At 43.7% G+C, this 12,499-nt stretch overlaps 1 protein-coding gene across 2 annotated transcripts in view; it reads right to left on the bottom strand.

Moving 5' to 3' along the window:
- LOC147016887 (potassium channel subfamily K member 18-like) overlaps positions 1-12,499 on the bottom strand; it is a 92,890-nt gene that overhangs the window by 11,807 nt on the left and 68,584 nt on the right. For both annotated transcript variants that reach the window (XM_085846047.1, XM_085846046.1), the window contains 2 exons: positions 7,524-7,613; positions 5,980-6,017 (listed from right to left, as the gene is read on the bottom strand). In XM_085846047.1, coding sequence (XP_085702173.1) covers positions 5,980-6,017; positions 7,524-7,613 — 128 coding nt within the window. The remainder of the gene's footprint in view (positions 1-5,979; positions 6,018-7,523; positions 7,614-12,499) is intronic.

The raw sequence follows: 12,499 nt of genomic DNA, 5'->3' as shown, positions 1-12,499 counted from the left end.
ATGCAGAGAAGAAAGGTCGCAGTTGATGTATTATTCCGCAACAGACTCAGGTCTGACAGAGTTGCCTCCTTCAAGGGACCATGCAAGGAGTGTGTTACGGTGGTATGATAGACCAATACAGAGATATAACAAACATCCAGTTATGTGGTAGCACTCGTGATGTAATTTGTTTACTGGTGGACATGCTTGTCCTTTTATCATCACTCATTGGAGAATGGCTGGATAAACAGTTTCTCCGTTAAGGTGAGGGTGGTACACAGTCTTCAGAGTACATGGCAGATGTCATTAATCATGTACTAGAAGAGGTACCCACCCCTTGTGCAGAAGGAATTTACATTTCAGATGTAAGAAGATGATTTGTCATACTGCCCCCAACTTGGTGGCACAATCCGATGCACATTTACATGGAATTGGGGTCTTTCCACCCCAACCTGAACCGCTGACCCTGTCAGTTTGAAAATGTTTTCATGTATTACAACTCAAGAAATTACAACACTGAGACATAAGTAAAGAGTGCATCCATTTGTCATTGAGGATCAGTGGAAAGCAAAGGTGATGGCAAAATGGCTGCCACACATCTTCATGAAGCAGCAGAAACTGAACGGACTTACATTATGTACGAAAGTGTTGCCGTCACTGAAAACGAGAGGGCGACACTTTCATGGAAAGTTTGGCGATGACTCTTGTAGATTGAGTGTAAAACAACTTTATTAACACACCAAATAAAGCAGTCATAACGACCAGCCAAAGACCAATTTCGGCCGCCATGCAGTTGAGATCCTCCTTGGGTGTGGAACGAAGTCCCAAGAGTACGATGGGAAGTTTGTCTGCCCAAATGGGATGGTCCAGACGTGCACGGAGTGCATCCTCAAGCTGGCGGTGAAAACGTTCAACCACGCCGTTTGCCTGCAGGTGGTCAGCTGTGGTCTTGTGTCGGTCTGTGCCAAAAAATGATTGAAAGAACTCCAGAGGCTGGACTCGAATTGACGTCTCTGATCGGAGACAATGGGAGAAGGAACACTGAAACAGGACACCCAATCACAAAGGAATGCATGGACGCAGTATTGCGTCGTCATGTTAACCATGGATGTCGCTTCATACCATCGCGTAAACCGGTCCACGCATGTGCACAGGTGTCGAAATCTTCGTCAAGGTGGCAGTGGATCTACAATGTCGAAGTGGATGTAATCAAAATGATCTGATAGCTCATCGAAAGATTATGAAGGAGCTGCCATATGGCGGTGTATTTTGGAAGTTTGACAAACAAGACAGGAACGTGTCCACATACACATATCTGTGTGCATGTGACTCCACACAAAAGGTGTCAAGATGAGGCCTTGTGGTACGCACATCCATGGGTGTGTCAGTTTGTGGAGGGTGTCGAAAACAGTTCAGCGGAAATCTTTGGGGACAATCGGTCGCATCGCCCCTGTGGAGACGTCACGAAAGAGGGTGAGTTCACTACCAGGCAAAGGAACATCCTCCAGCTTCATGGTGTTATTTACCGTCTGAAATGCCTGCACCATCTCGTCGTTTGGTTGTGCTAGTGCCATCTGCCACATGTCAATGGTTGCCTCAACTGCATTGATGCCACAATGGGAAAGAGTGTCCACCACCACGTTTTCACGTCCTCCATGATGTAGGATTTCTGGTGTGAACTCTGTGATGAAGGGCATGTGTTGTCGAGTCTGATGTGCGAGGAATCTTTGCCACTGTGTAACTTTCTGGGAAGTGGCTTGTGGTCCATAAACACGCAGAAATCTCGACCTTCTAAAAAAAAAATAACAGAAGTGTTTCACAGTTCGATAGTGAGCAGTCATTTCACAGTGAGCAGTCATTTATCAAAGGTGCTGCAGTGAGTGTCAGCAGGTATAAGTTTGCGAGAGAAGAATGCTATCGGCCTCCAATCAGCATCCACAAATTGCTGCAGGACTCCACCCACCACATGGTCCGAAGCATCCATGGTGATGCTGGTGGGTGCATCAGGTCATGGGAATGTCAGCAATGCAGCTTCAGCCTGGACCTCCTTCGATTTTGTAAATGCCTTCTCACAGGCATCCACCCACTCGAGCACCGAATCTTGCTTGGAGGACAGCTGGTGGTGCAGTGCTTGCAATATGTGGGCACAGTGTGGCACAAACCGCTGAAAGAAGTTCAACAGACCCAAGTATTCCCCTAGGGCTGTCTGTTTCATTGGTCATGGGAACTCATTTATGGCATGGACTCGGTCTGGGAGAGGCTGCAAGCCAACGACCAACACGCGGTGGCTGAGCAAGTCGATGGCGGTCCGTCGTAGCTCACACTTATTGGGATTGACGACAAGTCCATTGTCGAGAAGCCATTGGAAAAGGGCAGGGAGATGCTGAAAATGTTTTTCAGTGGAAGGGCTGGTGATGAGTATGTTGTCCAGGTAGACGAACACGAAGTCCAGGCCCCCGCAGACCTCATACATGAAAGGTCTGCGCTGTAGCACGCAATCCATATGGTATTGTGAAGGCTGAAAGGTGTGACGATGGCAATCTTCAGAATATCCGACTCTGCCATGGGGATCTGGTGATAGGCTTTCACCAGATCACTCATTGAAAACACTTTGGCCCTACTTGCGTCGAGGAGAAATCATGGATGTGTGCGATAGGGTACCGGTCAGGGATGGTGGTATTGTTGAGCGCACGGTAATCGCAGCATGGATGCCACTCACCATTCTTCTTCAGCACCATGTGCAATGGCGACGTGTAATTTCTGGATGAACGTCGGACAATCCAGAGTTGGAGAAGGGTGTTGAATTTGGCTTTGGAAGCCATGAGGTGCATCGGACACAACCGACGAGCTTTGCCAAACACCGCTGATTCGAGGGTCTCTATATTAAGTTGTACATGGTTTGAACAGCATGCCTGCCTAACCTGTGGTGCTTTGAGCGGTGGGAATGCAGACCACAGGGAATGCAGTCAGAAAATTCAAGCCTGTTGTCGATGAAAGATAGTTGTGGAGCGTTTTGCACCATGACCCCGGTTTGGACAGGAGCCAATGTGATCGAGTGGCGGAGACTTTTGTTCTTTCGGTCGACAAGGAGTGTAAACTCATGGAGGACATCAGCGCCAATGAATCGTTGTTGGACTTATGCAATAACGAACAGAAAGATAAAGTGCCTACGGAACCCAATGTCGATGGAAATTTGTCGTCCCCAAATGTGGTGATGGGGCTGCCATTAACTGTGACTACAGGTGGTCCTGAGAGACCATAACGATGGCCACAAGGTGTAGCTTGTACCACGGATACGCTCGCTCGGCCACCGACGAGGTGTCGCTGTTTGCCGGATCGCTCAGTCGCACATAACAACTGTCCAGTGGTGTTGGCCATGGTCGCTGGTGCCACTACTGGTTAATCGGCAGTGATACCTACACCAGTCCGAATTGTTACCGTGTTGAGGGTTATTGCCCATCCGCTGGTGACTGTTGGCCAATAGTTGTGCTCTGTGGGTCTGGATTTCATGACGGACTATCGTGGAAATCTGCTCTTTCCATCCGAGGTTTGAACATGGACGTGCAGTGGCGATGGGGGTAGTGAGTCGTATCATTGGTGTCGTCGTTTGTTGGAGGCCAAAAAAATTGCTGTGCAGCCATTGCATGTGGTCGGTCAATTGTAGTTGCAGAACGTCGACCTGCTAACGTAGCCATGTTGGCTTCCAGAACCGCATCGGCAGTTGCAGCAAGTTGTCAGTTCCACTTTGGCGTGAGCTGCTAACACACAACAGGCTTTGCGCGGTTATCGAGAGAGAAACACATGACATATAAACCGAGGATTACCGGCGTATTCATTGCCTAATATTTGTTGGATCTGGTGAAGCAAAAGAGACGGCTTGGAGTCATCCAACTCGAGCTGGTGTACCACTTGATCAAAACGTCAAAAAAACGAAGAAAAAAGAATCGGGATATGAGGGTAGCTTTGAGGACGTCAAATTGATCACACTCTGCGGTTGCTGGATGACATCACTTTCGTGCATCACAACCTATGGTGGCAAAGCCTGCAGAATGTGATCGAACATCATTTGTTGCGCTGTAGTTCCAGTTTCTGAAGGTTGCCTCCACTTGTGTGAACCACAACGCTGGATCCTGGGCCCAAAATGGTGACAGCTTGATGGCGGGTGGAAGCCAAAAGTGAAACCAAGTCACGCACAGCAAGATCGTGATCGAAGAAGTCAAGTCGGGGTCACCAGTTTGGCAATGACACTCGCAGATCGAGTGTATAATAACTTTATCAATACTACAAATATCGCAAACAAGAAAAACAACAGCGGGAGCGTCCTTCATGTTCAGCCGAACACCAAAAATCTCATCATTCTCTCTTTAAGCTGCAACCCTTTTGGTCCCCCCTCAGTTGGAGGGAAAACACATCGGTTTTGTTTGACGCGCGAGTGGATGCTATCCAGTCTCCAGAGGGAAAGGACCGCTACAAATGTATGAAGGCAGAGGGGAAACCTGATGCTGTAACAACGATCCAGGACAGAAACCTCATTCATCAGATAGGAAAGGCCATTTCCCCTTCTCGGTCTCATTCAGCACATTTCCTTCTCAACATCGGACAAAAGCCAAATGCCAACAAGGGAGAATCAAGGTGCTTTAAAGTTTTGTAATTTTTTGAAACTGGACGGTTCAACTCGTCCAGGAGCGAAGCTTCGATGTTGAAATAATTGTGCATTTTGTGTTGAAAGCACCAAATTTGACACACTTACACCTTGTACCATAATGATCAATATTACCCGTGGAGCCACTCCCAGAAAAGCACCAAATGGCAAAAACTCACATCAAGCATATCCTCGTCGATAAATGGTACGACAGGAAATTTGGCTCCCAAGGCCTATTCTTTATGAAAGATAGAGAGATCTTCAATGGCAGTGAGATTCAAATTGCTCTCGAATCGTCATAATTTAAACACAGATGGTTAGTCAAATAAAAGAACATTCCAGTCGCAAGGCATTCAACCCTTTGAACCCGAAGCTCATTGGACTTTTGGCTCTCCCTGGAGAAAAATCCGGCTGCTCGGGTAGATGAAGGTTTGAATGGCGGCCGGTAAACCAGCCGCTCGGTTATATAGAGGTTTGAATAACGGCGGGTAAAACGGTCTTTAGGGTTCAAAGGGTAAAAGTACACCTCGTAAATGAAAAGCACAAATCGGAAAACATCTAAATTCAGTGCCAACTCCTGAAACGTCATCGTGCCATGGTGGAAATAACAAGTTTTCATTCCCGAGCTGCATCTATCGTGTACAGCCTGTGGCTGCGAGTTAACCTCCGCCATCGAAGATCGGAGGTTACTGTTTTCACCCCTTTCTGTTTGTTTGTTTGTGAACAGTATTACGGAAAAACTCCTCGACGGATTTCGACGAAACTTGGTGGGGGGATTAGGTATGGTCCAAGGACCATGCCATTAGATTTTGGAATTTGTCCAAAATCTAATATGGCCGCAATAGCGGCCATTTTGAAAAAAATATTTGAATTTTTTTTTTTTGCATTTCTACATGTAATAAGTGATTTCCAACAAAAAAACATGCAAAAATTATAATTGCGGCTGATTTTGGAACTTCCGGTGAATATACCCACATAAAATCAATTTCTGTCTCAAGGAATCTCGTTATGACGAATGAATTGAGGATGTAAAAGTTAAAAGTAAAAGGGAAAGTTGCAAACTATAACTCTGTGAGCACTGTTGACGTCAAATTGAATAAATAGGATATCAGGTTCACTTGAGTGACCAAGCAGTATTGGCGGCGGAGGTGTTGCACTCTACCGAGTGCTCCCCCTCGAGTTGCATCATTTTCTGGGGGCCCAGCTGTGCTGATGATGCAGTGCCCAACATTACCAGTGCACTGATACTCATTTCATAGATCTTAGAAAGATGACAGGCTGAGTCAACTCACAATGGAACAGAATAGACCATTGTACTCTAACAAAAGCAGATAATATAATTACAGTCAGTGACTTACCTGCACTCTTTTGTTCTCCTATACATGCAGCAATAGATCTGAAAATAAAAGCGAGATTTTAAGATTGTGTGATTGGTGGAAGACAACATATTGCAAGTGCACAAATCCCTTGTGTAATCCTTGAATGAGCAGGCAACTATGTATTACTCGTTCTATAATTGTGTTAGACCATTTCAAAAAGAAGGATTCAACACTATTGGAGGTTTATCATGTCACTTTATCATACTATATATAATTTGAGAAGTTTCTCTTTGTGACTTGAAAAATCAAAGATTTTTCAAGCATATTGGTCAGTCAATTTTGTTTTTCTGTCTCTGTCTGTTTGTCTGCCTGTCTGTCTGTCTTCCTGTTTATTGCCGACAGATCACAATTTATAACCAATCTTCACGAAACTTGACCACATGGTAGAATTTCTCATAAGGAAGAAGCCTATTGTTTTTGAGGTCAAAAGGTCAAAATGTCAACATAGGCCAAAGGTCAACATCGGCCCAAGGTCAACAACGAAGGTGTTGTTTCTAAAATCCTCAATTTTCATCCGATTGACTTGAAATTTGAAGAGGGTTTGTGTTTCAGGTCGCTGAATTCAACCACCAATTATTTTTGAGATCAACGGCGACCAAAAGGTCAACATGGGCCATATTTCTAAAAATCCATTTTCATCCAATTTAATTGAAATTTGAAGAGGAGTTGGATATATGGTCATTGACTTCAACCACCCATTATTTTTAGGGTCAAATTTGTTTTATGGATGTTGCAAGTGTCGTGCTTTGCACGACGTCTTCTTTTTGTGTTTATTTGTTTATGTCCTTGACTCTTATGCACTCCTGAACCGTTGGACAGAATAATTTGAAAACTGGTGGTTGTACGAGAAGCCAAAGGGTTGATATTTTACATCACAAGAAAATAAAAAAAAATCACAAAACCGTCGGAAAATGTCTGAAATCAAAAATATCCATGAAGAAAAGTCGGCCGGTGCAGCCTCGAAGTGATCACGATAGGTCACATGACAAAGACAACATTGTTTGCACTCAAATTCGTTGCTCGGCAATGCTAACATGTGCCTTTTCAGCCTCTTATTTCATAACCTTCTCCACATTTATTAGCATTTAGATGTCGGCACATTGGATGCATCGGAGTCATTGTTTGTGCTGGTGGGGCAAGCAAGCACGCCCCACGAGAACTTAATGGAATTCAAAATGTCCATCGACTCCTCAAACACAAACAAGGGTCCTTCCCCATGAAAAATACTATTTTTTTCTGAAATGATGTAGAAAGTCAGTGTGTTTCTGTGAATGATGAAGGAAGTTCAGTATGTTTGTGTATATGATGTGGGAAGTTCAGTGTGTTTCTGTGTATGATGTGGGAAGTACAGTATGTTTCTGTGTATGATGTGGGGAGTTCAATATGTTTCTGTACATGATGTTGGAGGTGCAGTTTGTTTCAAATCACAACAAAAATTATGACAGAATTCTGGCCTCAAATGGGAAGTTTTGGTTCATGTAACTAAGAGTGTGAGTGCGCTCGTTGATGTGGAGTGTTCTTACCAGGACGAATAAAATGCAAACCACGATGAAGATGACTTGTAACACGATAATGCTGATAATCCAAATCAATGGGGTTTCCATTAACCAGTCCTGTTGTGGGGGAGACATTTAGAATCGAGTAAGATCAACGGTTCCTGTTGACTGAAAAACAAACATGATAATGAAAGACCATTTTTGTCATTGGATGTCTGTCTGATGTTAACAACCTTAAAATGCCGTTTATTACCCTCGCAGGAGCAGAAGTTATTGCATTTGGGTCTGTCTGTGTGTCTGTTTGTGACTTGGCGAAGTTCCCAAGTCACAAACAGACAGACAACCGCTCCAGACAAACGGAAACTATTATTTGTTACTTACATAGTTAAAGTTTTTGTCTCGCTCTGTCTGTCTGTCTGTGTGTTTGTCACACAATTTTTGGCCAATGTTTTCAAGCAATCGTTCTGAATTTTTTTTTGTGTGTGTAGGTGACCGGCCAAGCAGAGCAAAGTTTAATTTTGAGATCTGAATCCTGATCTGGATCTGAGAAATTTTTCAGTGATTCTTCACCATTGAGAGATCGTCACCAAAAACGATATATAGCACAATATCTCAAAAGATTATGAATCGATTTGGCCGAAACTTGGTGTACAGGTTGGGTGCGTGACACGGCAGAATCGATTCAATTTTGGTGTAGATCGGAAACCGGATCTGGATCCGCGAGTTATTTAATTTTTAAGTGATTCCTCACCATCACCATGAACCATTAAACCTCATAACGGACCCTCCACAACACTCTGATAAGACCTTCACACTCGATATGAACTGTGGTCGTGATCCAGTCTCTATCGATCCCTTGAAGCCAGCTTTTGTTGACGAAGCACCGCAGGCGACCCTCTCACTGAGCAGTGGGTCGACACTTGACTACAACACCCTTCCGCTATATACAGTGCACGACTCACTCTGGATGTCATGTCCACTTCCCCCACGATATTTTTGAGAGTACATATTGCTTGTTGACCATTTCTCTTCGCTCTGATGTTATTTTTGAATGGACATTCCACATCTCTTCTGCAGCACCATCTTGTATTGTGTTTGTACCTTCAGTTTGATTAATGCACAAGAAGGGAGGTGGGGTCGGGGGAGTGGGTAGTGTAGAGGTGTCATTTTGCCTTTGGTTTCCTAAAGTGCACTTCACAAAGTGCACGACCCCTTGAATAGACGTTAAGCCGGTTGTCCCATCAATTGAATTAATTAGTGCATGCTAACGATGTACCACACGGTGTCCTTCTCAAGGGAGAAAGACCAATTCACAATTTAACTTTTCCAATTGAGTCGACTTCTTGACAATACTTTCAACATTTACCTTGAAACGATTGTTGTTTGTCCCGTTCCCCTCGGGATGAAACGTCAGGTCAGAAGATGAATTGAGAGTGTCCGTGTCCGCATCAAGAGGACGAACATCCTTTTTCTGAAGATATTCAGCACTTTTTGGCTGATGCCACCCATCAGCTGTTCTTCTCATCTTCCCGAGCAAATCCAGGAGTCCATCATCCTCGAGTCCATTTTTCGATTGTGTCACGTGCTTCGGATGAGATATAACATTCCAAAGCGTTCCTTGCAAGTCCACGTCCAGCGTCGCTATCATTGGTGAGACGTCGCTATCATAGCCGTTGGGATGATGTCCGCTTCCACCATTGTGGTCCTTCGTGGTTGGAAGAGGAGCGGGTTCTGAGCTGGCACGGAGGACGAGGATGAGCATTACGCTCCAAGAAATCAAGGATTTGAATCCAAACATCATTTCCACAAAACTCTGTGATGCTCGGAGTATGAAAGTTGTGAAGAAAACTTGGAAAGATCGAAGAAAAGAGAGAACAAGAAAATTCCGCCCTGGAACTTGCTTGGTGTCTACAAACTGCTTGCACTCTTGTGAAGGTAAAGCAGTTGCAAAGACAATGGACAAACGTTACCATGGAGACAGAAGCACAACATGACACATTTTCCTGATGACAGTTTATTTAATTTGACTTCTGCAGAAATCGGTTTTATTTTTGTTTTTAAATAATCTTACTGCTTGACAATGAAATTTTTTTTGTTGATACTTCTGTGCTGTGTTTTGCTTTATAATTTCCTGTTGCCTTGACAACGTTAGTGTCGCATACAACGTGAGTTGTTGTTTGTTTGATTTTTACCCTCGCTGAAGGATTTAGAGAGGGAATTGCATGTGCGTCCGTTTTTGTCTGCACAGAAATTTCTCCGCAAGCGCTTGACAGTTGAGACGAAATTGTCATCATTGCTGCGACTTCTCATGCAGAACCTTCTAATCATAAACATGACGTCATAGGTAGGTCACGTGGTGTGGTAGCCATATTGGAAAACGAAAAAATTTGGATCTCTGTATCTCTGAACCCGCACCGAGGAAAAAAGTTGAAACTTGGCACATGGCAAGTACTCATCATGTGGAATGAGTGTGATTTTTTTATGATGTCATAGGTGCCCTCGTTATGACGTCATATTTGCATAGGTAGAACGCCACATCCGATCAGTATGAAAATTTTTGAGGGTCATCTCGAGATAAAATGGTCCACAGAAAATTTTTTATGACGTCATCAGTCACGTGATTCAGCAGCCATATTGTTTAAAAAAAATTCTAAAATCTTCTCTGAAGTGCTTGAACAGATTGAGGTGAAACTTTGTAGATATGACCACCTGTTCATCAGAAACAAAAGCTTCACACAAATGACGTCATTGATCACATGGTTTGTCAGCCATATTGTATTTACCCTAAAACCGATAAAAATCTTCTTCTCCAGAATGGCTGGACAAATCGAGGGGAAACTTCACACAAGTATTCCCCAATCCATGGGTGTATCAGTGGCACAGCAAGTACTCCTCATGGGGAATGAGTGTGGATTTTTGAGACGTCATAGGTGCCTTCATTATGACATCATAATTGCATATATAGAACACTCCATCCAATCAGTAGAAACAATTTTGAGGGTAATCTGAGGATAAAATGGTCCACAAAAATTTTTGATGACATCATCGGTCACGTGATTCAGCAGCCATTTTGTGTTTTTTTTAATTTAAACCCTCAAAAATATTCTTCTCTGAAATGGCTGAAAAGATTGAGGCGAAACTTTACGTATATGACCGCCTATCCAGGAGGAACAAAAACGGTCACACATATGACATCACGGGTCACTTGGTTTGGCAGCCATATTGGATTTACCCGAAAACCTATAAAAAAATACACCACTCACAAGAAGTCCTAGAAAGGGTTTGCAATCTTTGATTGCTCTTTTTCTTGTTATATTTGTTAAACTCGTACACATGACCAGGGGTGCATTCAGTTACCAACTTTCTTGGAGAGCACTGGCCAAGTGGCTTCGGCACAGAAACAAGCACTCTGTTTGAAACCGTTAATGAGGGGCTGGCTTGGCAAGCACTAGCTAGCTGCTTGGTGACTGAACACCCCCCCCCCCTCCCCGAGACTCGTGGAAGGGTAGAAACTAATCGAAGGAGTGGTACATACAGTACTTACGAGCTTTAGGGCTCCGAATATTCCTGTCTTTTTGTGGGGTTGACAAGGGAAAGTTTTTGATCAAAGTGCTTTTCAAAAGACACTGAGGGGTCTTTAACGTCCACCATGGACCATTGCTGGCAGACGGGTCCTCTGGATCAACATGTTATTTCAGAGGGAAGAAACACACAATGATGGATTGTTTTGCCTGTGAAACACCAATTCAACAGTTTACGATTTACAAATCGTCAGGTCGGAATTCGAACGCAGGTTCGACAGCTCAAAGGTCAGTGCGCTCCCTCTCTGCACCGTCCTGTTGGACTTTTCAAAGAACAGAAATCAGCTCATTAAAACGGACTGAGTAATTTTAACTCTGCCAGGTGATTTACTTCATGCAAATTTCAGTGCAGGTAATTGTCAGTGAAACACTTGCTTCTTAATGAAGGCACAAAATGATATTAGAACTCAGAAGTTGTGCGTTGTGGCGTCAGAATGAGAAGATGTGCACTGTAGTCACGCATTTTGCCTTGTTCTTTGTTTAGTTTTTCAACCACAACTAACACAACCAGGCGCATCATATTCTTGATCACAAATATTTATTTCCGAGAGATGTGGGAAAGCTACCAATGCATTAAACTCTTTTTACCTCTGCCACGATGGTAGATAGGGATTTTGTTTATCCCATGTCCTCTCTCCCTCTATCTGTGAACATGATTGCTGTGAGTAGGATATTTCAAAAAGTTGTGGATGGATGATGACAAAACCACGGTTGTCAGTTTAGCCATTTACCAGCCAAATTCGCCTTTTTCGATGTCATTTGGCCGACATGAAAAAAAGGTGTCTGCCAAATCATTTTTTGGCCTTTTTCAAGAAAACATGGCTCTTTTTTATTTCCTGCCGAAAGGCTAAAGTGCTTTGGGCCATTTCTGGCTGGTTGGTGACTGCAGCTGATCTCTCGGTTACCAAAGCCAATCAAAACCATGAGTTCCAAGCATCACTTCCCCTTTCCCACTTGTTTGCGTAAATTACCCATGCACTGATGCTATCCCAGTGTGTATGCTCATGGTTGATGTGTCACGTTCGGAGTGCGTAATTCCAAATATGGACTTGGCTGGTGAGATAATAATGTAATACCAATATTTAAGAAAGGATCCAGAGATTGTCAGGGATTCAAACTCAGAAAGGCCGCGATTTTAGGAGTTACCGGACACCGCTTCCTATACTCTGCAGGCCTCATTTTTTCTTTAGTTTAGTGTCTTAGGATTAATAATCAAGAGGCCTGCTCGGTCATCTCGATTGCGAACATCTCACAAATTGTATTTGAACATACGTACCCACCAAAAAATGGGTGCGATTTTCGGTATCACTAATTTTTCAAAAAACGTTTCATAAGTTCTTCAAAATCAAGTTAGACAGTTGATTTCAACCCCTAGTAAGGACGTTGTCATGGTCTTTCATAATATGCTGAGGTCACATGTGT

Source organism: Eptatretus burgeri, chromosome 11, assembly GCF_056783735.1.
Source record: "Eptatretus burgeri isolate ZD-2024b chromosome 11, Ebu_testis_v1, whole genome shotgun sequence".
Taxonomy (NCBI): domain Eukaryota; kingdom Metazoa; phylum Chordata; class Myxini; order Myxiniformes; family Myxinidae; genus Eptatretus; species Eptatretus burgeri.
The sequence above is the reverse complement of the archived record's forward strand: the minus strand, read 5'-3'. Positions and strand labels throughout refer to the sequence as shown.